The 27,435-nt window shown below is 41.2% G+C and overlaps 1 protein-coding gene across 1 annotated transcript in view; it reads right to left on the minus strand.

Moving 5' to 3' along the window:
- LOC134957936 (complement factor H-related protein 4-like) overlaps nucleotides 1–27,435 on the minus strand; it is a 717,700-nt gene that overhangs the window by 489,541 nt on the left and 200,724 nt on the right. The window contains exons 5-6 of the mRNA XM_063940187.1: nucleotides 24,550–24,738; nucleotides 861–1,034 (exon numbers count right to left, since the gene is read on the minus strand). Of these exons, the coding sequence (XP_063796257.1) occupies nucleotides 861–1,034; nucleotides 24,550–24,738 (363 nt within the window). The remainder of the gene's footprint in view (nucleotides 1–860; nucleotides 1,035–24,549; nucleotides 24,739–27,435) is intronic.

The following is a 27,435-nucleotide window of genomic DNA, read 5'->3' on the forward strand; positions in this document are numbered from 1 at the left end:
CAACCTAATGTGCTGGATTTGAGAAGGGTACTGTAGGGTTTGTATCTGTGATACCAGTGTGTTTTGACAATGGAGATTATTCAGAGATGAACGCAGATCGCTGTGTACACCGCCAGATCTGCATTCATCTCTGCACATGCTGGGGGCCGCCCAGCACAGTGAATGCATCCGCAATTAGATCTTCAGAGTGGCTGCGTGTTACATCGTACAGCCGCACCGAAAACGGTCCCGGCCTGCACCTGTTTTTCCGGCGGCGCCACCGCAACACTAGAACCCTGCCCCTGCAATGCCGTCACCAGTCAATCACATTGTGGTCGCATCCATTGAGGATGCAACCGTAATGTGTATGGCTGCGCAGCCACTTGCAAAGTGTTATGTGGGCCGCTACTGCTGCCTGGTGTGATTGACCCCCAAAGTGCATTACAACTAGATGAGGTATGGCATCATACAACCACTGTTCCTTAGGAAATGCCTGAAGAAAAAAGATAGGGGTGCATAGGATATCCTATTCAGATCAGTTTTGTAAGAAATAGTTGATGCAGATCGTATTTTTTAGAACTATTATAATAATTAATCTATATAAAGAGAAATATTACAATATGTAATAATATTTCTTATTAAAAAATGCTAGATTATAAACATCCCAAATCTGTAAGTGGCATTTAAGTAGAAAAGATGAGGAATAGAGGCAATTTGTTCATGAAGGTCAAATAGCATTTCTAAGCACTATCACATAGGAACTACGGATATCAGTCAGTGCAAATGAAACAGCTCACAACACATACTGTAAAAGCACATAATTTGCAATTTACTATTAAGATAATCATGCTATGAACATAAAATATGTGGCTTATACGAACCTTCACAAGAGGGTGTAGGGTTCCATCCATCTTTACTGCAAGTAGCCTCTCCATTTCTTGATGGCTTGAATCCAGGATCACATGTAAATTGTATCCGTTCATCCACTTTGTAGTCAGTTAGTTTTGGATTTTTTACCTGCCCATTACTGATCAGTGGAAGGCTACAAGCAATTCCTTTGTAAAATAATAAGTAAGCCAATTAGGAAATGCAAATCTTCTATGCATCAAGCTCATTCAACAGTGATGAATAAACATACTTTTCATGCCTATCAAATGGACTTACTGTGTAAACGAGTGGTATAAGATAGTATTCCTGCTGTCAGAAAATGTACATAAATATCCAAGCAGCTTTATATTAGAGATGAGCGCCTGAAATTTTTCGGGTTTTGTGTTTTGGTTTTGGGTTCGGTTCCGCGGCCGTGTTTTGGGTTCGAACGCGTTTTGGCAAAACCTCACCGAATTATTTTTGTCGGATTCGGGTGTGTTTTGGATTCGGGTGTTTTTTTCCAAAAACACTAAAAAACAGCTTAAATCATAGAATTTGGGGGTCATTTTGATCCCAAAGTATTATTAACCTCAAAAACCATAATTTACACTCATTTTCAGTCTATTCTGAATACCTCACACCTCACAATATTATTTTTAGTCCTAAAATTTGCACCGAGGTCGCTGTGTGAGTAAGATAAGCGACCCTAGTGGCCGACACAAACACCGGGCCCATCTAGGAGTGGCACTGCAGTGTCACGCAGGATGTCCCTTCCAAAAAACCCTCCCCAAACAGCACATGACGCAAAGAAAAAAAGAGGCGCAATGAGGTAGCTGTGTGAGTAAGATTAGCGACCCTAGTGGCCGACACAAACACCGGGCCCATCTAGGAGTGGCACTGCAGTGTCACGCAGGATGGCCCTTCCAAAAAACCCTCCCCAAACAGCACATGACGCAAAGAAAAAAAGAGGCGCAATGAGGTAGCTGACTGTGTGAGTAAGATTAGCGACCCTAGTGGCCGACACAAACACCGGGCCCATCTAGGAGTGGCACTGCAGTGTCACGCAGGATGGCCCTTCCAAAAAACCCTCCCCAAACAGCACATGACGCAAAGAAAAAAAGAGGCGCAATGAGGTAGCTGACTGTGTGAGTAAGATTAGCGACCCTAGTGGCCGACACAAACACCGGGCCCATCTAGGAGTGGCACTGCAGTGTCACGCAGGATGTCCCTTCCAAAAAACCCTCCCCAAACAGCACATGACGCAAAGAAAAAAAGAGGCGCAATGAGGTAGCTGACTGTGTGAGTAAGATTAGCGACCCTAGTGGCCGACACAAACACCGGGCCCATTTAGGAGTGGCACTGCAGTGTCACGCAGGATGTCCCTTCCAAAAAACCCTCCCCAATCAGCACATGATGCAAAGAAAAAGAAAAGAAAAAAGAGGTGCAAGATGGAATTATCCTTGGGCCCTCCCACCCACCCTTATGTTGTATAAACAAAACAGGACATGCACACTTTAACCAACCCATCATTTCAGTGACAGGGTCTGCCACACGACTGTGACTGATATGACGGGTTGGTTTGGACCCCCCCCAAAAAAGAAGCAATTAATCTCTCCTTGCACAAACTGGCTCTACAGAGGCAAGATGTCCACCTCATCTTCACCCTCCGATATATCACCGTGTACATCCCCCTCCTCACAGATTATCAATTCGTCCCCACTGGAATCCACCATCTCAGCTCCCTGTGTACTTTGTGGAGGCAATTGCTGCTGGTCAATGTCTCCGCGGAGGAATTGATTATAATTCATTTTAATGAACATCATCTTCTCCACATTTTCTGGATGTAACCTCGTACGCCGATTGCTGACAAGGTGAGCGGCGGCACTAAACACTCTTTCGGAGTACACACTTGTGGGAGGGCAACTTAGGTAGAATAAAGCCAGTTTGTGCAAGGGCCTCCAAATTGCCTCTTTTTCCTGCCAGTATAAGTACGGACTGTGTGACGTGCCTACTTGGATGCGGTCACTCATATAATCCTCCACCATTCTATCAATGTTGAGAGAATCATATGCAGTGACAGTAGACGACATGTCCGTAATCGTTGTCAGGTCCTTCAGTCCGGACCAGATGTCAGCATCAGCAGTCGCTCCAGACTGCCCTGCATCACCGCCAGCGGGTGGGCTCGGAATTCTGAGCCTTTTCCTCGCACCCCCAGTTGCGGGAGAATGTGAAGGAGGAGATGTTGACAGGTCGCGTTCCGCTTGACTTGACAATTTTGTCACCAGCAGGTCTTTCAACCCCAGCAGACCTGTGTCTGCCGGAAAGAGAGATCCAAGGTAGGCTTTAAATCTAGGATCGAGCACGGTGGCCAAAATGTAGTGCTCTGATTTCAACAGATTGACCACCCGTGAATCCTTGTTAAGCGAATTAAGGGCTGCATCCACAAGTCCCACATGCCTAGCGGAATCGCTCCCTTTTAGCTCCTTCTTCAATGCCTCCAGCTTCTTCTGCAAAAGCCTGATGAGGGGAATGACCTGACTCAGGCTGGCAGTGTCTGAACTGACTTCACGTGTGGCAAGTTCAAAGGGCATCAGAACCTTGCACAACGTTGAAATCATTCTCCACTGCACTTGAGACAGGTGCATTCCATCTCCTATATCGTGCTCAATTGTATAGGCTTGAATGGCCTTTTGCTGCTCCTCCAACCTCTGAAGCATATAGAGGGTTGAATTCCACCTCGTTACCACTTCTTGCTTCAGATGATGGCAGGGCAGGTTCAGTAGTTTTTGGTGGTGCTCCAGTCTTCTGTACGTGGTGCCTGTACGCCGAAAGTGTCCCGCAATTTTTCTGGCCACCGACAGCATCTCTTGCACGCCCCTGTCGTTTTTTTAAAAATTCTGCACCACCAAATTCAAGGTATGTGCAAAACATGGGACGTGCTGGAATTTGCCCATATTTAATGCACACACAATATTGCTGGCGTTGTCCGATGCCACAAATCCACAGGAGAGTCCAATTGGGGTAAGCCATTCCGCGATGATCTTCCTCAGTTGCCGTAAGAGGTTTTCAGCTGTGTGCGTATTCTGGAAAGCGGTGATACAAAGCGTAGCCTGCCTAGGAAAGAGTTGGCGTTTGCGAGATGCTGCTACTGGTGCCGCCGCTGCTGTTCTTGCGGCGGGAGTCCATACATCTACCCAGTGGGCTGTCACAGTCATATAGTCCTGACCCTGCCCTGCTCCACTTGTCCACATGTCCGTGGTTAAGTGGACATTGGGTACAACTGCATTTTTTAGGAGACTGGTGAGTCTTTTTCTGACGTCCGTGTACATTCTCGGTATCGCCTGCCTAGAGAAGTGGAACCTAGATGGTATTTGGTAACGGGGGCACACTGCCTCAATAAATTGTCTAGTTCCCTGTGAACTAACGGTGGATACCGGACGCACGTCTAACACCAACATAGTTGTCAAGGACTCAGTTATCCGCTTTGCAGTAGGATGACTGCTGTGATATTTCATCTTCCTCGCAAAGGACTGTTGAACAGTCAATTGCTTACTGGAAGTAGTACAAGTGGGCTTACGACTTCCCCTCTGGGATGACCATCGACTCCCAGCGGCAACAACAGCAGCGCCAGCAGCAGTAGGCGTTACACGCAAGGATGCATCGGAGGAATCCCAGGCAGGAGAGGACTCGTCAGACTTGCCAGTGACATGGCCTGCAGGACTATTGGCATTCCTGGGGAAGGAGGAAATTGACACTGAGGGAGTTGGTGGGGTGGTTTGCGTGAGCTTGGTTACAAGAGGAAGGGATTTACTGGTCAGTGGATTGCTTCCGCTGTCACCCAAAGTTTTTGAACTTGTCACTGACTTATTATGAATGCGCTGCAGGTGACGTATAAGGGAGGATGTTCCGAGGTGGTTAACGTCCTTACCCCTACTTATTACAGCTTGACAAAGGGAACACACGGCTTGACACCTGTTGTCCGCATTTCTGGTGAAATACCTCCACACCGAAGAGCTGATTTTTTTGGTATTTTCACCTGGCATGTCAACGGCCATATTCCTCCCACGGACAACAGGTGTCTCCCCGGGTGCCTGACTTAAACAAACCACCTCACCATCAGAATCCTCCTGGTCAATTTCCTCCCCAGCGCCAGCAACACCCATATCCTCCTCATCCTGGTGTACTTCAACACTGACATCTTCAATCTGACTATCAGGAACTGGACTGCGGGTGCTCCTTCCAGCACTTGCAGGGGGCGTGCAAATGGTGGAAGGCGCATGCTCTTCACGTCCAGTGTTGGGAAGGTCAGGCATCGCAACCGACACAATTGGACTCTCCTTGTGGATTTGGGATTTCAAAGAACGCACAGTTCTTTGCGGTGCTTTTGCCAGCTTGAGTCTTTTCAGTTTTCTAGCGAGAGGCTGAGTGCTTCCATCCTCATGTGAAGCTGAACCACTAGCCATGAACATAGGCCAGGGCCTCAGCCGTTCCTTGCCACTCCGTGTGGTAAATGGCATATTGGCAAGTTTACGCTTCTCCTCCGACAATTTTATTTTAGGTTTTGGAGTCCTTTTTTTACTGATATTTGGTGTTTTGGTTTTGACATGCTCTGTACTATGCCATTGGGCATCGGCCTTGGCAGACGACGTTGCTGGCATTTCATCGTCTCGGCCATGACTAGTGGCAGCAGCTTCAGCACGAGGTGGAAGTGGATCTTGATCTTTCCCTAATTTTGGAACCTCAACATTTTTGTTCTCCATATTTTAATAGGCACAACTAAAAGGCACCTCAGGTAAACAATGCAGATGGATGGATTGGATACTAGTATACAATTATGGACGGGCTGCCGAGTGCCGACACAGAGGTAGCCACAGCCGTGAACTACTGCACTGTACTGTGTCTGCTGCTAATATATAGACTGGTTGATAAAGAGATAGTATACTCGTAACTAGTATGTATGTATAAAGAAAGAAAAAAAAACCACGGTTAGGTCACTGGTATATACAATTATGGACGGGCTGCCGAGTGCCGACACAGAGGTAGCCACAGCCGTGAACTACCGCACTGTACTGTGTCTGCTGCTAATATATAGACTGGTTGATAAAGAGATAGTATACTCGTAACTAGTATGTATGTATAAAGAAAGAAAAAAAAACCACGGTTAGGTCACTGGTATATACAATTATGGACGGGCTGCCGAGTGCCGACACAGAGGTAGCCACAGCCGTGAACTACCGCACTGTACTGTGTCTGCTGCTAATATATAGACTGGTTGATAAAGAGATAGTATACTCGTAACTAGTATGTATGTATAAAGAAAGAAAAAAAAACCACGGTTAGGTCACTGGTATATACAATTATGGACGGGCTGCGGAGTGCCGACACAGAGGTAGCCACAGCCGTGAACTACCGCACTGTACTGTGTCTGCTGCTAATATATAGACTGGTTGATAAAGAGATAGTATACTCGTAACTAGTATGTATGTATAAAGAAAGAAAAAAAAACCACGGTTAGGTGGTATATACAATTATGGATGGGCTGCCGAGTGCCGACACAGAGGTAGCCACAGCCGTGAACTACCGCACTGTACTGTGTCTGCTGCTAATATATAGACTGGTTGATAAAGAGATAGTATACTCGTAACTAGTATGTATGTATAAAGAAAGAAAAAAAAACCACGGTTAGGTCACTGGTATATACAATTATGGACGGGCTGCCGAGTGCCGACACAGAGGTAGCCACAGCCGTGAACTACCGCACTGTACACTGGTTGATAAAGAGATAGTAGTATACTCGTAACAACTAGTATGACGACGGTATAAAGAATGAAAAAAAAACCACGGTTAGGTGGTATATAATACAATTATGGTTGGACGGACTGCCTGCCGAGTGCCGACACAGAGGTAGCCACAGCCGTGAACTACCGCACTGTACACTGGTTGATAAAGAGATAGTAGTATACTCGTAACAACTAGTATGACGACGGTATAAAGAACGAAAAAAAAACCACGGTTAGGTGGTATATATTATAATACAATTATGGATGGACGGACTGCCTGCCGAGTTCCGACACAGAGGTAGCCACAGCCGTGAACTACCGCACTGTACACTGGTTGATAAAGAGATAGTAGTATACTCGTAACAACTAGTATGACGACGGTATAAAGAACGAAAAAAAAACCACGGTTAGGTGGTATATATTATAATACAATTATGGATGGACGGACTGCCTGCCGAGTTCCGACACAGAGGTAGCCACAGCCGTGAACTACCGCACTGTACACTGGTTGATAAAGAGATAGTAGTATACTCGTAACAACTAGTATGACTATGACGACGGTATAAAGAAAGAAAAAAAAAACCACGGTTAGGTGGTATATAATACAATTATGGATGGACGGACTGCCTGCCGAGTGCCGACACAGAGGTAGCCACAGCCGTGAACTACCGCACTGTACTGTGTCTGCTGCTAATATAGACTGGTTGATAAAGAGATAGTATACAATACTACTAATATACTGGTGGTCAGGCACTGGTCACCACTAGTCACACTGGCAGTGGCACTCCTGCAGCAAAAGTGTGCACTGTTTAATTTTAATATAATATTATTTATCATGTACTCCTGGCTCCTGCTATAACAACCTGCAGTGCTCCCCAGTCTCCCCCACAATTATAAGCTTTATATACAATACATTGATGTGCAGCACACTGGGCTGAGCAGTGCACACAGACTGAGTCACTGTGTGACTGTGTATCGTTTTTTTCAGGCAGAGAACGGATATATTAAATAAAACAAACAACTGCACTGTCTCTGGTGGTTACTGGTCACTGTGGTCGTCAGTCACTAAACTCTGTCTGCACTCTGCACTCTCTTCTAATCTACAGTATCACAGCAATCTCTCTCTCTCTTCTAAATCTAATCTAAATGGAGAGGACGCCAGCCACGTCCTCTCCCTATCAATCTCAATGCACGTGTGAAAATGGCGGCGACGCGCGGCTCCTTATATAGAATCCGAGTCTCGCGATAGAATCCGAGCCTCGCGAGAATCCGACAGCGTGATGATGACGTTCGGGCGCGCTCGGGTTAACCGAGCAAGGCGGGAAGATCCGAGTCGCTCGGACCCGTGAAAAAAAAAGTGAAGTTCGTGCGGGTTCGGATTCAAAGAAACCGAACCCGCTCATCTCTACTTTATATATAAATAGTATAAACAGTGACAGGACCATTTTTGTAAAGGCTTATCAAGTGGATTGGTGTAGAAGTTGGTGCTGGAGTATGAAGTGAGGCTACTGACTAGAAAGTGAAATAATACTTTCAAGGTGGGGAAAAGGATAAAGAAATAAAAGTATTATACTTATCCTATAAATGGTTTTCTAATTGTCTGAGTAGTAATGATGGTGAGGATGATATTATCGGATCGCAAGACGGGATAATGGGAGAAAAAAATATATGACAGTGGTTTTAGTGTTGATACTTTAGAACCCTATGTTTGATTAAAAAAAGTTTCACTTTGGATCTTTGAGTAGAGGCATATTCGCAAATGAAGGTCATACCTCACTTACATAAAGTGGGTAATAAATAGACGTATCAAGGTTTCTTTCAGAAGTGGTACTACTAAGCGTACCTCACTTACAATTGTAGATCACAAATGAAGCTCATCAAGGTATCTTTTTACTGGAATGCGTACTAGTACTCACTGGTTTATGTGTCTTCCTCCTGCATACAGAGGTATCTTTCTCCCATCAAGATTCAATGGCGATTCCCATTCAATTAAAAGGGGTTTATTATGACAATTGAAACAAATGTAAGATGAAAAACAATAAAATGAATAGAGCATTGACAGCAGGAAGAAACCACTGTCCGACAGAGGGACAGGCACGAGTGGCTATATGCAACCCAAATGGACCGGTATTATGGGGGGTTGAACAATAACAATAGGGGTCGTACCTTCCCTCAGCCGTGTGGATCGAAGTCCAGACGTGCAATAACTACTCACAACCAACGCATTTTGAGTAGTCTCTCTTTATCAAGGCTGGTGATGAAGTGACAATATGGGTGATTTATAGCAGAAAGGCTAATCCAAAATACGCCACATGACTTCCGGTTCCGGAATTGACCAGAAGTGTGAGTCGGGTATTGTTTAAGCTTCCCCATGGCTCCAAAAGCGAGAAAATCATCAGGATGGTCCTCTCTTTGTGCAGTAGATGCACCTTATGTTAGTGGTGGATGCCGGACTACCGCTGATGGTAAATAGCGGCGATATTTAGCTGTAACTGGAAGTAGTTCCCCGGTATTGTGGGTAATGTATTTATTGAAGGCGGAATGTCAGGAATCGGCTTACTGCAGCTGCACCTGTCCGCCGGTGCAACCTCCGTCTGAGGCTCCCATGTCTCGCTACCACTGGTCACCTTGTCGCTGAATGCCATTCTGGGCCTAAGGACACTCCTGTTGGCAGCAGGCGTGCACGCACGCCGCATTCCCGCCAAACCACGGCATGGGCGCCGCCATGACAGTCCACAACAGCTCTTCCGCATCAGCCAATCCAGAGCCTGGCCGCACCTCCCATTCACTCCCAACCAATAACTGCAGACCGGGGGGTATATCAGGAGCAGCAGGGTGAGTCAGTCCTTGCCTTGGACTTCGTTTCATTCCTCTGACCTGTGTCTCTGGCTCCGTTCTCCAGTTCCTCTTTGTAACTGCTCTGCCTTCCATCTGGTCCTGCACTGCCGTGGAACCACAAGCACCAGCAACCCGGGTACATGTGATCAGCTTCACACCTTATCCAGCTTCAGTGTGCTCCAGCCTTCTGCAGTAGAGACTCTCCTCCAGGTGCATCTCTGTAACCTACACCTGTTTGTCAGCCTGCAAGCTGCCAGTGTTATTCCAACCTGCACTGAGAATTTAAACCACTTGTTCCTGTCTCCTGCAAACAGTTACCTGGCTCGCTATTCCCACCATCATCCCTGCTGTGCTCCACGATCCAGGAACCATCGGTTCCCATACCGATACATCAGTCCCCTGATCGATTGTTACCCATGTCACAGACTTTGCCATAGACTTTCAATTTCCACGTTGTTCCACCCACAATTGCATATCTTCTGTTGTCATCAGTATTCCTGCTGCCATATTGTTTGAATCAATTGCTAAATAAACAACACAGCGCACATGCGCAGGAATCTTATCCAGCCTCCTCGTTTTCTCCATCCCATCTCCACTGACCCACTAGTGCCCTCTCCGGGAACACAAACTAGACAGAGCCTGACACGGAAGTCACGGCTCACAATTGCCGTATTTGGAAGTGGATTCTCAGGACTTCAGGGGCATGTAGTTTTCTGATACAAAAATAGCTGTCACTTAATCCGGCTGACTCTGGAAATGTAATAAAACAGTGCTGTTTAAGATTGCTGCATTCCCAGTCAGGAGGAAAGTTTGATGAAATTTACATCTCCAGCGGATGGCTTGGTTTTTGAATAAAACTAAAAAATATATTCTCTGTATAGAGGAAAAAAATATATTAGTGAATTTCTTGAATAGGACACTTAAAATCCTTATTAGGCATTTATGGTCATCATATTTTTACAGAAAACATGCAAATTTAATTTCTAGGCAAATACATAAATCCAATACTTCAAAAGTGCAAGTAACATAATTAATATTTGTAAATAAGAAACTGGATCAGTGAGTATTGTTGAATGAAAAAACAAAGTGTTTATTATTTTTAGATGTATAATTTTAAAGGAACCATTTAAGTTCAAAGTCTTGATTAAGACCTTTTGGATTTAATGTTTTAAATTGAAAGATATTGCGCATTTCAGTTTCGGCAAGTCTTTTCTCTGTATTTTTATCTTTCCAGGTTGCTTTGATATGTTTCAGTCAAAAAAATCTTTTGATATGATTGGTGGAACAATTATGAGTAGTTTTGAAGTGATTATAGCGGTGGTGTGTTATTAATCCTTTTTTTATATTTCTTAGATGTTCTGAAATACGAGTTTTTAAGGGTCTGGCTGTTCTCCCTTTGTAGGCAAGACCACATGCGCACTCAACCAAATAAACTACTTTCAGAGTAATGCACATAATGAAATCTTTAATTTTTAGTTTCACATTGTTAATTTGTATTTCTGTATGTTTACTGGTTGTGTCTTTGATGTTCCTACTTCCAATGGGTATAGTATGGTATGCCAGTGGCCGGGCTCCCGGCGATCAGCATACCGGTGACGGGAGCCTGACCGCGTTCATAACGACAGCATGGCGAGTACACATGAGCCCCTTGCGGGCACGTTGGCGCGCTACATGCAAAAAGCTATTTTATTCTCCCTCCAGAGGGGTCGTGGACCCCCACGAGGGAGAAAAAGTGTCGGTATGCCGGCTGTCGGGATTCTGGCACCGGTATACTGTGCGCCGGGATCCCGACAGTTGGTATACTGAAGACCACCCCTTCCAATGCACATGCCACATTGGTGGAATCCCTTAGTGTGTGTGAGGTTTGTAGAAGGCATCGGTAGTGCACTTTTGACCAGTTGATTTTTCAAATTCCTTGATCTGTGGTAAATGAAAACAGGCTTCTTGGAATTATTTTATTGAGTACTGGGTCACACTGTAACAGAAGCCAGTTTTTTCTGATGATCCTCTCAAGTTGAGTGTGTTGGGCATCATATTGAGTCATAAATGCCCATTGTAATTTGTCTTTATTTTTGTAGTTGTGCTTTTGGGGACTAAAAGGGTTTCTCTGTCTTTTTCTTTGGTTTCCACCATAATATTGTTCAAAGCTTCTTCTTTATATCCTTTAGCTAGGAAATCTTGTTTCATTTTTATCATTTGTTCTGTACAAATTTCCTTTTTACTGCAGTTACGTTAAATTCTAAGGAATTGGCTCTTTGGGACTCCTTTGAGCCATAAATTGTGATGCTGACTGTTCGTGGTAAGTATTACAATTGGTTGGTTTTTTAAATGTTTTGGTGTGGATGATCTTGTTTTCTATGTAGATGGTCAAATCTAAAAAGTTAATTTGTTCTTGGCTGTGTGTTACTGTGAAAAGCAAATTGAAATCATTGGTGTTTAATTCTTGAAAGAAGATGTTGAGGTCCTGTTCCTTGCCTGTCCACAGCAACAACACATCATTGATATATCTGTGCCACTCTATGAGGCTGGTGCCCCAAGCTATGCTATTGAAGATGTGAGTTTCCTCCCAAAAAGTCATGAAAAGATTAGCGTAGCGTGGGGCAAATTTGGTCCCCATAGCAGTTCCTTTACACTGCAGAAAACAATATTTAGAAAATGAATTTTATTGCATCAAGAATGAAATTTATTTTTTTCTGTGAATATTCTGATTTATTGAGAGACCATGTAATTGCTTTACTGTGTTCAATACATGTAAATAGTGAAGTGACATCCACAGATGCCAAATGTCTATTGGGTCCCCACTCAATTTTTTTTAGTTTTCTTAGGGTATCTCCAGTGTCCTTTAGATAAGATGGATTTTTTATGACAAGGGGTTGCAAAAATCAATCTAAGTGCTGAGAGGTTCGAAGTCAAACTGTTAGTTCCGGCAATAATGGGTTTGCCGGGTGGTTGGGTAACACTTTTGTGTATCTTGGGGAGTATGTATATAGTAGGTGTGTTGGCATCTTGTATGTTGACATATTCAAACTCTTCTTTGGTAAATCCTCCACTTTCCAGATGTGTCGTTAAAGGTTATTGGAAATAGTCTGTTATTTTGATGGAGGGATTGCTCTTTAATTTTCTGTAAGTTTTAACATCCTCTAATTGTCTGTAGACTACCTTAATGCAGTCTTCTTTATTTAGAATGGCAATGCCATCTCCCTTGTCACAAGGTTTTATAATTATGCTATCATCTTTGACAAGACTCTGTATGATCTTTTTTTTCTGGTAAGGTTGGATTTCTTTTCTGTTGTTTTTAGATGTTCCACTTCTTCCAATATGACTTTCGTAAATGTATCCACAAAGTTCCCCCTAATATGCATCGGATAAAAGGTGTATTTTTTTCTCCTTATATTTTTATCTTCCAAAATTTCTTCCATGTGTTCTTGGTGTTCTTCATCATTGGTTTTATTACTGCTTTCTTTAATTTCAAAGAATTTACGTAATGTGATTTTTCTGATGAATTTTTGGATATCGACCAACTTGTCGAACTCTTCTGTACATGAAGTCGGTGCATACTTGAGACCCTTCTTTAATATTCTCTCCTCATCTTTGGTTAACTCCCTTTTGCTCAGATTGAAGATATGTTAAACAGTCCTAAACAATCCACTTTTAACAATGGATCCATCATTCAGAATACTCAACAAACAAGTTCATATCACCCACATGAAAGAAACAACCGCAGACAACAGTGGTATACTAATCGTGGGGAAAGCAATGGCTCCAGAAGCAGAAGATTCCATGACACACCCAGAAGGCTTCATACAGAATTTCAATGGAGATCCCATAATAGATATTTATTTATGAATGATCATCTGAGATCACCAAGGAATTATTATTGGGACAGCTACTCCACTCATCAAAGGAGACATCACAGATGGTCAAGAAGAACAAGACCCTCAAGGTTTGAAGATCAACATACAACAGAAATCCCGGAACCTGAGATGGACTCCAGACCCCATGATCACCTTTTTTAGGAGAAAGGCCAAGGAGGCACACACTTCGAACCTACAGGAGTCCGAATGAAGAGAGGAGAACCTACAGGAGGTATAGAAAAATGAATCACAAAAAATTCAAAGAAGTATACCTTCCATAAAAAAGGGGATGTTGAGCTGGCATTAAAAAAAACATCTCAAAAACAAAAAAATAAGAAAACATCTCATGGAATATTATCGGATCCAGAAAACAACATTGTAGAGGAAAAAAAACATCTTTAATCTGAGCAAAAGGGAGTTAACCAAAGATGAGGAGAGAATATTAAAGAAGGGTCTCAAGTATGCACTGACTTTATGTACAGAAGAGTTCGACAAGTTGGTCGATATCCAAAAATGAATCAGAAAAATAACATTACATAAATTCTTTGAAATGAAAGAAAGCAGTAATATAACCAATGATGAAGAACACCAAGAATACACGGAAGAAATTTTGGAAGATAAAAAGAAAAGGAGAAACAAATACAATACACCTTTTATCTGATGCACATTAAGGGGAACCTTGTGGATACATTTACTAAAGTCATATTGGAAGAAGTGGAACATCTAAAAAAAAAAAAAAAAGAAATCCAACCTTACCAGAAAAGAAAAGGAGATCATACAGAATCTAACCAAAGATGATAGCATAATTATAAAACCTTGTGACAAAGGAGGTGGCATTGTCATTCTAAATAAAGAAGACTACATTAAGTAAGTCTACAGACCATTAGAGGATGTTAAAACTTGCAGAAAAGTGAAGAGCGATCCCTCCAACAAAATAACAGACTATTTCCAAAAACTTTTAATGACACATCTGGAAAGTGGAGGGATTACCAAAGAAGAGAAGAGGAGTGGTCCCTCTGGCTCAGATGGGATGAAAGCTAGAGAGGTGCCCAGGCAGATGGTGGTGGCAGGGGACTCTATCATCAGGAAGGCAGATAGGGCAATCTGCTACCGGGATCGTGATCGCCGTATGGTCTGTTGTCTCCCAGGTGCTCGGGTATGGCACATCACGGACAAGGTAGATAGATTGTTGGGAGGGGCTGGGAAAGACCCGGCGGACTTAGTGCATGTTGGCACCAACGACAAAGTTAGTGGTAGGTGGGATGTCCTTAATAAAAATTATAGGGACTTAGGCCAGAAACTAAAAAAATGGACATCTAAGGTAATTTTCTCTGAAATATTACCAGTGCCATGCACTAGCCTAGGGAGACAGAGGGAGATTAGGGAGGTAAATGTTTGGCTCAGAGACTGGTGTAGAAAAGAGGGGTTTGTGTTCTTGGAACACTGGGCAGACTTCTTAGTCAGGAGCCATCTTTTTTCTCATGTTGGATTGCACCTGAATGAGGAAGGGGCTGCGGTGCTGGAGGGAAGGATGGTTAGTAGGTTGGAGGAGCTTTTAAACTAGGAGCCTGGGGGGAGGGTTTAGCTAGAAACTATGGGTCATGCAGCGAGAATAGTAGGGATGGTGGTAGTGAGATAAAAGGGGTGGAGAAGGGGGAGGGAAAGTGCAGCAGTAAGGGTATTTACATGGGTTCTAATAAGGGTATTAAGAAAGGTATTGCCAAAGCATTAAATAATAACAATTATGTGTCATCATTACAGCCTATAGAAAATGATGTACAAGACTTAAGGGCAAATACTTACATCAGGGCAGTGAATTTAGATGGGCACATTGGGTTGTTTAAAGAGAAAAGTAAGGTGGGCAATACTAAGTACGATGGGGTTGGAGAGGGAACGAGCAGGACAGTCTGTATCAGTAACTCTAGGGATGCACTAGTAAACCAGGATGGGATATTTAAAAAAACAAAATAAATTAATAAAGGAACCGATAAACTAAAATGTATGCTTGCAAATGCAAGAAGTCTAGCAGGTAAAATGGGGGAATTGTAATTGTTAGCATCAAAGGCTGAGTATGACATTATAGGTATTACGGAAACATGGTGGGACGACTCTCATGACTGGGTAGCAAACTTGGAGGGGTATTCTCTTTTCAGGAGGGACAGTGCAAACAACAGAGGAGGAGGTGTAAGTCTTTATGTTAAACCATACTTAAAGGAGGTTATCTATGAGGAGACTGGCGATAATGTGGAGTCACTATGGGTTGAAATCTCAAGTGGGGGTATTGATGCAAAAAAAATAGTCATAGGCACGTGCTACAAACAGCCGGATATTAGCATACAGGAGGAAGAACAACTCTTTCAGCAAATCAAAACGGCTGTGGGATTGGGCGACATCCTTGTGATTGGGGATTTTAATTACCAAGATATAAACTGGAGTAATGATTTATGTGCTAAAGTGAGGGGCAACAGTTTCTAAACTATGTTAAAGGATCACTACCAAACTAGGGGTAAAACTACCCTGGATCTAATAATTGCTAATAATGTGGACATTATATCAAACACTAAAGTTGGGGAGACTTTGGGTAACAGTGATCACTATATGATCACATTCAACATCAGTTTCAGGAAACATAGCTACAGGGGTTCCACCAAAACTTTTAACTTTAGGAAGGCTAATTTCAGTATGCTTAGATGTGCACTTATTGACTTAGAGTGGGAGGTTCTGTTTAATAACAGGAACGCTTCGGAAATTTGGGATGTTTTAAAAAGGTTGCTGAATAGCAATATTCATGAATTTATTCCCATGGGCAGTAAACGCAGGAGTATTAAACTCAAACCGATGTGGCTTAACAAGAAGGTAAAGGCAGAAATGGATAAAAAAAGCGGGCTTTCAAAACATTTAAATCTAATGGAAAGGAGGAGTCTTTCAAGTATTACAAGGAATGTGATAAGAAATGTAAAAAAGCGATAAGAGCAGCTAAAATGGAAAATGAAAAGCAAATCGCGATAGAGAGTAAAACCAATCCTAAAAAGTTTTTTAATTACATAAACGGTAAAAGGTTATAAAAGGAGAATATAGGTCCATTAAAAGATGAATTAGGAGAATTGATAAATGATGACGAAATAAAAGCGGAAATACTGAACAAATTCTTTTCATCAGTATTCACCAGAGAAGAACTCATGGTGGGAGTAGAGCATAAAAATTGTGAGAGTAATGATTCATGGTTAGATACTTGTTTAAGCGAAGAAGTAGTCCGGGAGAGACTAAGCAAAATTAAAATTAATAAATCACCTGGTCCTGATGGACTTCACCCGAGGGTTCTTATGGAGCTTATTTCATAACTAGCATGACCCCTATACTTAATTTTCAATAGTTCAAATAGATCAGTCATGGTACAGAAGGATTGGCATATAGCTGAGTTAGTGCCATTATTTAAAAAGGGATCCAAAAATCTTCCGGGAAACTACAGACAAGTTAGTTTGACATCTATAGTGTGGAAAATATTGGAAGGAATTCTCAATGACCTATTTATCAATGACCTAAAAATAGGCCTGGAAAGCACAGTGTCAATCTTTGCAGATGATACTAAACTGTGTAAGGTACCGTATATACTCGAGTATAAGTCGACCCGAATATAAGCCGAGGCACCTAATTTTACCACAAAAAACTGGGAAAACTTATTGACTCAAGTATAAGCCTAGGGTGGGAAATGCAGCAGCTACTGGTAAATTTCAAAAATAAAAATTGATACCAATACACAACCTTAAGTATTGAAAATTGTGCTGGAGGGACAGCACGTGGAGCAACTGAGCTCCTGACTAAAATCTAAGGAATTTTTTTGAGATTGGCTGTGTCACCCTAATGAAAAGGGTGACAAAGACCATTGAATCCTGACAGACAAAGATCCCTTTTGAAGGGACCTGCATCTCTCAACAGGAGATCCTCGGCAGAGCAAGGAGGGTACAGTGAGTACTGGTTGTATGAGTGCCCTAGTTTAGGATGGCAGGAAAGGTAAACGCCGACACAGTTAAGAAACCTGGCTGATAGAAAAGGTCTTCCCGGTCAAGAGCTGCGCCGCAGAGGGGCCGAGTGAACAGGGTCCCGCAGCGCGTGAGGCAGGGAGTGAGGACACCGCGCGGCTGAAATGCTCTGTTGCACTCTGAGCGTGCCGCCCCCCCGCGTGATTCAGTTTGAATTCTGCGGTGCACAGAAAAGAGGCACATGAAACACAGCAGGCTGGGGGAAGTCAGGAAGCCGCCCGCACTGTACAGCTGCTGACTAGTGCTACAGGACTTAGTGACAGGTCCTGGAGCGAGCACACCAGACAGCCGCGTGAATGCTGATCCCATCAGCCGGGCACCGCTACGGGACTTATCAGAAGGGTCCCAAAGCGCGTGTGCCGGGGGAGGGGTTGAAAAAACGCTGCAGGTGCTGCAGCACACAGCGGGCAGGTTCTTGCCCAGCATGGACAACACAGGCGCCCGCAGGAGAGACTGGAGAACCCTCACTCGAGACCCTCACTCGAGTAAAAGCTGAGGGGTGCATTTCAGCATTAAAAAATGTGCTGAAAAAGTCGGCTTATACTCGAGTATATACGGTCATTAACTCAGAATTGGATGTGGAGTCCTTGCAGAATGATCTATCTAAACTTGAACTCTGGGCGTCTAAATGGAAAATGAGGTTCAATACAGACAAATGCAAGTTTTTGCATTTCGAGACTAAAAACAAACTCGCAACCTACATATTAAATGGGGAACGCCTAGGGGAAACAGTGTTGGAAAAAGATTTGGGGGTACTCATTGATAACAGGCTTAATAACCATACACAATGTCAAAACACAGTAAAAAAGGCAAGTAAGGTGCTAGCGTGCATTAAAAGGTGAATTGAGACAAGGAACTCGGATGTAATCCTGACGCTGTATAAAGCATTGGTAAATCCGCACCTGGAATATTGTGTTCAGTTTTGGGCACCATTATATAAAAAAGACATCAGTGAACTCGAAAGGGTTCAAAGGTGAGCTACTAAATTGATTAAAGGCCTTGAGGGACTGGATTATAAGGAAAGGTTTACTAGGTTGAATATGTATACACTAAAAAATAGGCGCCTAAGAGGAGATATGATTAATATCTTCAAATATGTAAAAGGACATCACAAAGAGTTATCAGAGGAATTATTTATTAAAAGAACACAGTTTAGGACACGTGGGCACTCGCTGCAGCTGGAGGAGAGAAAGTTCTGAATGCAACGGAGGAAAGGGTTTTTCGCTGTTAGGGCAATCAAGATGTGGAATTCCCTGCCAGGGAAGGTGGTAATGGCGGACTCTGTAATTGTATTTAAAAAAGGAATGGATACATTTCTGAATGAAAATGATATCCAAGGTTATAATACTTAAAATATCAACGTGGTTATTCCGGGGGTAACATGAGTTATAGTAGTTAACTAGTCATAAAATATTATTCAGCGAGTATGTAGAATCATCACAACTTAATACAGGTTGAACATGGGCAATTTGCCTCTATTCAACCTCAATTACTATGTTGCTATGTTACTTTTTAGAGTTTGAATATGTCAACATACAAGATGCCAACAAACCTACCATATACATACTCCCCAAGATACACAAAAGTGTAACCCAACCACCCGGCAGACCCATTATTGCCGGAACAACAGTTTGACTTTGAACCTCTCTGCACTTATCAATACATTTTTGCAACCCCTTGTCATAAAAAATCCATCTTATCTAAAGGACACTGGATATACCCTAAGAAAACTAAAAAAATTTGAGTGGGGACCCAATAGACATTTGGCCTCTGCAGATGTCACTTCATTATATACATGTATTGAACACAGTAAAGGAATTGAAGCAATTACATGGTCTCTCAATAAATCAGAATATTCACAGGAAAAAAGAAATGTCATTCTTGATGCAGAAGAAATCATTTTGGATTTTTTTTTCTTTTTTATCGGGGAGTTTTTACTGCAGTGTAAAGGAACTGCTATGGGGTCCAAATTTGTCCCAAGCTATGCTAATCTTTTCATGACTTTTTGGGAGGAAACTCACACCTTCAATAGCATAGCTTGGGGCACCAGCCTCATAGAGTGGCACAGATATATCGATGATGTGTTGTTGCTGTGGACAGGCAAGGAAGAGGACCTTAACATCTTCTTTTAAGAATTAAACATCAATGATTTCAACTTGCATTTCACAGTAACACACAGACAAGAGCAAATTAACTTATTAGATTTGACCATCTACATAGAAAACGAGATCATCCACACCAAAAAAAACAACCAATTGTAATACTTACATACCCATGGACAGTCAGCATCACAATTTATGACTCAAAGGAGTCCCCAATAGCCAATTCCTTAGAATTCAACGCAACTGCAGTAAAAATAAATCTGGACGGAACAAATTATAAAAATGAAACAAGATTTCCAAGCTAAAGGATATAAAGAAGAAACTTTAAACAATATTATGGAGGAAACCAAAGAAAAAGACAGAGAAACCCTTTTAGTCCCCAAAAGCACAACTACAAAAATGAAGACAAATTACAATGGGCATTTATGACTCAGTATGATGCCCAACACATTCAACTTGAGAGGATCATCAGAAAAAACTGGCATCTGTTACAGCGTGACCCAGTACTCAATAAAAAAATTCCAGAGAAGCCTGTTTTCATTTACCACAGATCAAGGAATTTGAAAAATCAACTGGTCATAAGTGCACTACCGATGCCTTCTAAAAACCTCACATGTACTAAGGGATTTCACCGATGTGGCATGTGCATTGGATGTAGGAACATCAAAGACACAAACAGTCAACATACAGAAATACAAGTTAACAATATGAAACTAAAAATTAAAGATTTCATTACGTGCAACACTCCGAAAGTAGTTTATTTTGTTAAGTGCGCATGTGGTCTTGCCTACATAGGGAGAACAACCAGACCCCTAAAAACTCGTATTTCAGAACATCTAAGAAATATAAAAAAAGGATTAATAACACACCACCTCTATAATCATTTCAAAACTACTCATAATTGTTCCACCAATCATATCAAAAGATTTTTAGGACTGAAACATATCAAAGCAACCTGGAAAGATAAAAATACAGAGAAAAGACTTGCCCAAACTGAAATGCGCAATATCTTTCAATTGAAAGCATTAAATACAAAAGGTTTTAATCAAGACTTTGAACTTAAATGGTTCCTTTAAAATTATACATCCCAAAAAACTAAGCACTTTTTTCACATCCTTCAATAATACTCACTGGTCCAGCTCTTATTTACATATGTTAATTATGTTACTTGCACTTTAGAAGTATTGGATTTAAGTATTTGCCTAGAAATTAAATTTGCATGTTCTCTGTAAAAATATGATGACCATAAATGCCTAATAAGGATTTTAAGTGTCCTATTCAAGAAATTCACTAATATATTTATTTCTTTACAGAGAATATATTTTTTAGTTTTATTCAAAAACCAAGTCATCCGCTGGAGATGTAAATTTAATCAAACTTTCCTCCTGACTGGGAATGCAGCACTGTTTTATTGAATTCCCAGAGTCAGCAGGATTAAGTGACAGCTATTTTTGTATCAGAAAACTACATGCCCCAGAAGTCCTGAGAATCTACTTCCGATCACGGCAATAGTGAGCCGTGACTTCCGCCTTCAATAAACTACATTACCCACAATACCTGGGAACTACTTCCAGTCGTGGATAAATATCGCTGCTATTTACCATCAGCGGGAGTCTGGCATCCACCACTAACATAAGGTGCATCTACTGCACAGAGAGAGAGGACCATCCTGATGATTTTATCACTTTTGGAGCCATGGAGAAGCTTAAACAATACTGGACTCACACTTCTGGTCAATTAATGAACCGGAAGTCATGTGACGTCTTTTGGATCGGCCTTTCTGCTATAAATCACCCATATTGTCACTTCATCACCAGCCTTGATAAAGAGAGACTACTCGAAATGCATTGGCTGGTAGGAGTTATTGCACGCCTGGACTTCGATCCGCACGGCTGAGAGAAGGTAGTACCCCTATTGTTATTGTTCAACCCCCAATGGTACCAGCCCATTCGGGTTGCATATAGCCGGTCGTGCCTGTCCCTCTGTCGGACAGTGGTTTCTTCCTGCTATCAATGCTCTCTTTTTTTTTATTGTTTTTCATCTTACATTTGTTTTAATTGTCATAATAAACCCCTTTTAATTGAATGGGAATCGCCATTGAATCTTGATGGGAGAAAGATACCTTTATATGCAGGAGGAAGACACATAAACCAGTGAGTACTGGTACACATTCCAGTAAAAAGATACCTTGATGAGCTTCATTTGTGATCTACAATTGTAAGTGAGGTACGCTTAGCAGTACCACTTTTGAATGAAACCTTGATATATCTATTTATTACCCACTTTATGTAAGTAGGGTATGACCTTCATTTGCAATCATGCCTCTACTTAGTGAAACTTTTTTTTATCAAACATAGGGTTCTAAAGTATCAACACTAAAACCATTGTCATATATGTTTTTCTCCCATTATCACGTCTTGCGATCCGATGCTCTTTGGAGAAAATATCATCCTCACCATCATTACTTCTCAGACAATACGAAAACCATTGATAAAACATAGGATAAGTATATTACTTATTTATTTTATCCTTTTCACCACCTTGAAAGTATTTTTCACTTTCTAGTCAGTAGCCTCACTTCATACTCCAGCGCCAACTTCTGCACCAATCCACTTGTTTAGCCTTTTCTTTTTTGGATTTTTTTGGGGATTGATCCATAGGTGTTAGCAAGAGGCAGCAGGAGCTTTCACCACCAAGGAGCACCCCAAATTTCCTAAAAAAAAACCTTTGTAAGAAATAGGAACATTTTTGTAGTTTATTAAATTCTACGCACTGGAGGTGCAATCCAAATTTTGATCCCATTGTCCGTTTGGCCGTTATTGTTCATGCAATGCAATCCATGTTTCATTAATGACGTCATTATGTCAACCCCATTTTCATCCCCTTAGGGGAGGTTAATAAAAATTCTAATTAAGTAGTTTTCCTATTTCTAACCTGAAGAATACATATGTTAAATTTCAGCTTCCTAACATATCTGGAAGTAATAGAATTAGTGAGGAATCAGTCAGTCAGTGAGTGAGTGAGGTCTTTCTCAATTATATATATATATATAGATATAGATAATATTGATCAAGGGCATAACTACCATAGTTGCAGGGGATACAGCTGCGATGGGGCCCAGAGCTGAGTGAGGCCCATCTTCTCTGTGTAAGTTACATGTGTCATATACTGTACCTTTATCACCTTTGGTCTGTACATAGGGGCCCTTTCCAACTATTGCTATGGGACTTAAAAATATCTATTTATGCCCCTGATATTGATGTTTATCAGTAGATGCAAGATCTAGATATTCCATATACTAATACAGTGCATCTGGAAAGTATTTATAGTGCTTCACTTTTTCCACATTTTGTTATGTTACAGCCTTATTCCAAAATGGAATAAATTCATTTTTTCCCTCAAAATTTTACAGTGAAGTGCTGTGAATACTTTCCGGATGCACTGTTTGTCCCTTCAAAGTGGCAGTCAGATGACATCACAATGACATCATTACGATTATGTAGCAAGTCAACAATCTTAAATAAGAGCAAACCATTATGCATTAATCTTTTTCTTTTTTTAAAAAGTAGTCAGAGATGGAAAGATAAAGTAAACATACACATGAGAAGAGGATATTTGAAGGTTATTTTTATCATCGCAAAAAGTTTTGGCATTTGGGGAAGTTTCTAACAATTTTTCTCCTTATTGTCGAAGCATTTTTGAGAACTCAACAGCACAATACTTAATGTAGACTAGCCTAAATGATATTGGAAATACAACTCATGAAAAGAATAAAAGTAAAATAGGAAATATTATGAGTGCACAACATCAAATATCTATAGATTGTAGGCTTGCGAACAGAGCCTTCCTACCTTTATGTCTGTCTGTTTTTGCCCAATTTGTTCTATTACTGTTGTTCTAATCAGGGGCGTAGGGAGGGTGGAGCACGTGGAGCTCAAGCTCCAGGCACAGCTGGGGACAGAAGGCGCTGCCTCCCTGTAGCAGAGCTGACAGCTGGGATCACGGGCAGGGGTAGGAGGAGATGACTAGAAGAGAGTGAAGGGGTGGCCACCACACTGCCTGCATGTTCCATGTCACTGATTGCACAGTGCAGAGTACAGTGCAGTGTGGAGTGTTGTTAGGGAAGAGGGGAGGTTTGGAGGGTTGTCAGAAGAAGCTTCCTGGCTGTCAGGGATCTGCATTCAGTAATCTGGAACATGCAGGCCGTGTGGTGGCCACCCCTGCTCTTTCCTCAGTCCTTTCCTTCTACCCACGGAGGCCCAGCCTGTCAATCACATTGAAGCTCCGCCCCTCCAGGCTAAATCAAGGAGATGCTGCCCCTTTGGTGAGAATTAATGTGTGTATACTGTATGTATATGTGTGTGTATGTGTTTATGTCTGTGTATACTGTGTGTTTATGTGTATGTCTGTGTTTGTGTGTGTAAATGCGTTTGTTTGTAAATGTGTGTATATAATATGTCTGTGTGCATATGTGTGTTTATGTGTATACATGTATGTGTGGGTTTATGTGTATATATCTTTGTATACAGTATATGTGTGTATATTTGTGTTTGTGTGTGGATATATCTGTGTATATGTGTGTGTTTATGTATATCTGTGTATATCTGTGTGTATATTTGTGTGTGTGTGTGTGTGTGTGTGTGTGTGTGTGTGTGTGTGTATAGGAGTGTATGTATATATTTGTGTATGTGTGTGTTTATGTATGTCTGTGTGAATATTTGTGTATTTATGTGTGTGTGTGTGTGTGTGTGTGTGTGTGTATACTGTATACCTGTATATGTGTATATATCTGTGTATATGTGTGTGTTTATGTATGTCTGTGCCTAAATGTGTGTGAATCTATGTATGTATGTGTGGTGGTGGGTGGGGGCGCCGTGACATGGCCCTGCTCCGGGTGTCATGTCTCCACGCTACCCCTCTGGTTCTAATTGTAAAGCGCAACAGAATATGCTGCACTATATAAGAAACTGTTACTAAATAAATAAATACATATATGAAAGCCTGTCTGAGTTTCCATCTACAAAGAAAGTATTCCTTTATTACAACTGAACATTTTCTTTTATTTGTCTTTACTAAAAGTACTGCTTACCTATACATGTTGGTGGATTCAAATTCCACTCTCCTTCAGAGTTGCAGAAAATCTCAAAAGGCCCATCCAACATAAATTCTGGGTTCTTACATTGAAATCTGATTACTTGGCCAACAAAATTATCCTCTTCATTTGACATAGATATAATTTTTACTTTGTCTGTAACTACAAGTGGCGAGCAAATCCGAGCTAAAACAAAAAAACAAACAAACATAAAATACATTTTATCTATAAAATGTGTGCTCATAATACAGCAAAAATATGATCTGAAAAAGTGTATACATATGGGCAAACAAGGTTTAAGCATTGTTGGGTAAATGATTAGGACTGTGATAGGAAGGGTGTTAAGGTTAAATTGCCTGAAAGGCAGCCATATTCATGATACCTAATATTTTTCTCTCACCATTATATCAAACACAAGTAATCCTTGCAATCCTTACAATTTTGGAAGACATTTGAAACATAGCAGTTTGTTTAGCTTTGGTCCCATCCACCAGCCCAATTCATGCAGATTCATTTCAAAGCATATAACCTGAACATTGCCTCTTCTTGACTTTGGTCTTCATGTTCCTGGTGTTCTGATATTGCTTTATACTTGGGTGTAATACCAAAAATCACCATTCGGAATATAAACATTCAGAATGTTGGCACCAGAGTTATGAAAATATACAGTATGTCAATACATCTGGTTAAGTATGAAATCCCGATAGCAGCACACTTTGAGACAGCTGTATGGGAAATTTAAACAAAAAGGAGCGCTTTGTGCAAATGTAATTGTATAACAATAAATACATTTTTAATATCACATACACATAAAATATTTAGTGGTGAACTAAATAAATAAAATCTAAAAAAAAATTAGAAAAATAAATAGAAATAAAAAGAGCTTGGTGGTATAACCCTGGGGACCAATGATTAAAAACACATTAAGGGGTCTATTCAACTACTGTAAAAAAAAATAAAAAGTCGGAAAAATTTCACTTTCTGACTTTTTTAGGTCAAGTTTGGATTCGACCTATTCAATTATAGTGCAGTTTTTCCAACTTTTTTAAAAATCCAACTTGTCAGTGGATAAGCCGTGGATCCATATGTTTTGTCGGACTAGCAGGTGATTCCGACAGTTTTTTGGCCTGTTTTCGACAATGTCAATTCGACTTTAAGAAAAGTCGGATCGGCGTTGTCGAAAATGGGCAAAAACCTGTCGGAATTGCCCGCAAATTAAATACTGAACTGTTGGATCTGACAGGCATTGAATAGACCCGAAAATGTCTCTCTAAAAAATATCTGTCTAAATGTTGTATGGATACAAATGTATCAGTTACTGACTAAAATAACCAAGGCTTTTCCAGATAGTTTGTGTAAAAACATATAGCGCCTTATTCAGCTCACATCGCAATCGTGATGCAAATGCATTTCCCACCTTTTTTCTGTGAGTGCAGACCTGCAGGTCCCATTCTGCATGTGTGCACATTCTCATTGCAGTGTTTGAGAGGCAGATGCCTTCACGGGGCAGCCACGTGGCGTTACAAGGGTTGGGCGTTGGAAGTGGGGGCAGATATGACTGGCTGATCGGGATGATCACAGGGCAGCCGATGATACCAGCGGTGTATCACTGGAAAGCGAGAATGGCTATCAACAGCATGATAATTAACAAAGCCTCCTCTATTTGTATTGCCGTGGGCTCTGGGACACCTGGTTTGGGAAACCTTACACGTTTCTCAGCTACCTCTAGCAGGTGGTGTCCTCAAAGGGAATGGTTCCCTGTGATCATCCTGGCCAGGCATATGGCTATCTGAGACTCTAACACCACCATGCTGAAGGCATCTACACTAAATTGCAAGTAGTGCATTCATTGCTGGATACTTCTGGAGCCGCATCGGCTGTTGAGACTTCACCATTGCTGATGGCAGCTTCTATTTCTTCAGTGCAATATTGCATGTATTATTATCCGTCTATAATGAATACATAAATCCAATTGAATACTTATATGGAAGTCTTATAAGGATATACAGCCATGATTAATTAACACTGCATATGAGAAATGTAGGCTGCAAAACCAGCTCCACAGGATATCCTTTGATAGGATCTACATTACATGCTGGCTACAACTGCCTATGGGTCAGTAAGAGCTGATATAAATCTGTGCAGAACCCATGTCACAAGAATTAAACAAACAGACTGACTACTCTCACCTGCAAGCTTAAAAACCCTTCTACCACTCATAAACACTCCAATATACCTATCCTATACCTTGAACCCCAAATTCCATTACTTTGCACTTTTTCACCCCAAAACTGACATGTCATTATTAGCCAATTCAAAATAATTTAAAACTTCAAACTGCATAATTAGTTATTAGGGATTTCTATTTATTTTTCAAATTCTTTATATTTATAGTTCATAACTAAATATTTTATGTGTATGTGATATTAAAAATATATTGATTGTTATACAACTGAATTTGCACTAAGCACTCCTTTTGTTTAAATATGTCTTTGTTTCATTGGGCCTAGAACCCTATTTAGGAATGAAGCAGTAGAATTGGTTGTGAATACAGGGAGGGCCCGGTTTTCATTCTTTTTTATATTTAGATACTGTACTGTATGTGTTAAGGCTATGGTAAATTGTTTTATCCCTTAACACACCAACCTCTGATTGCATTTGTGGAAGGATACTGTATAAAGAGCGTGTGTACTGTGGAACCTCATCTACAGCTATGTCTACATTAACTAGAGTGGGTTTTCTGTAGTTATTAAATTACCTTTTCTCTCTCTTTTCCTACAGTATGTCTCTCTTTAGAGCTCCCTCCAAATATTTTTTTTCTCCATCCCTCTATACCACTCTTAATTCACTCTTGACACTCATTTGTCTATTTCTTTTATCAGC

This window comes from Pseudophryne corroboree, chromosome 9, assembly GCF_028390025.1.
Source record: "Pseudophryne corroboree isolate aPseCor3 chromosome 9, aPseCor3.hap2, whole genome shotgun sequence".
Taxonomy (NCBI): domain Eukaryota; kingdom Metazoa; phylum Chordata; class Amphibia; order Anura; family Myobatrachidae; genus Pseudophryne; species Pseudophryne corroboree.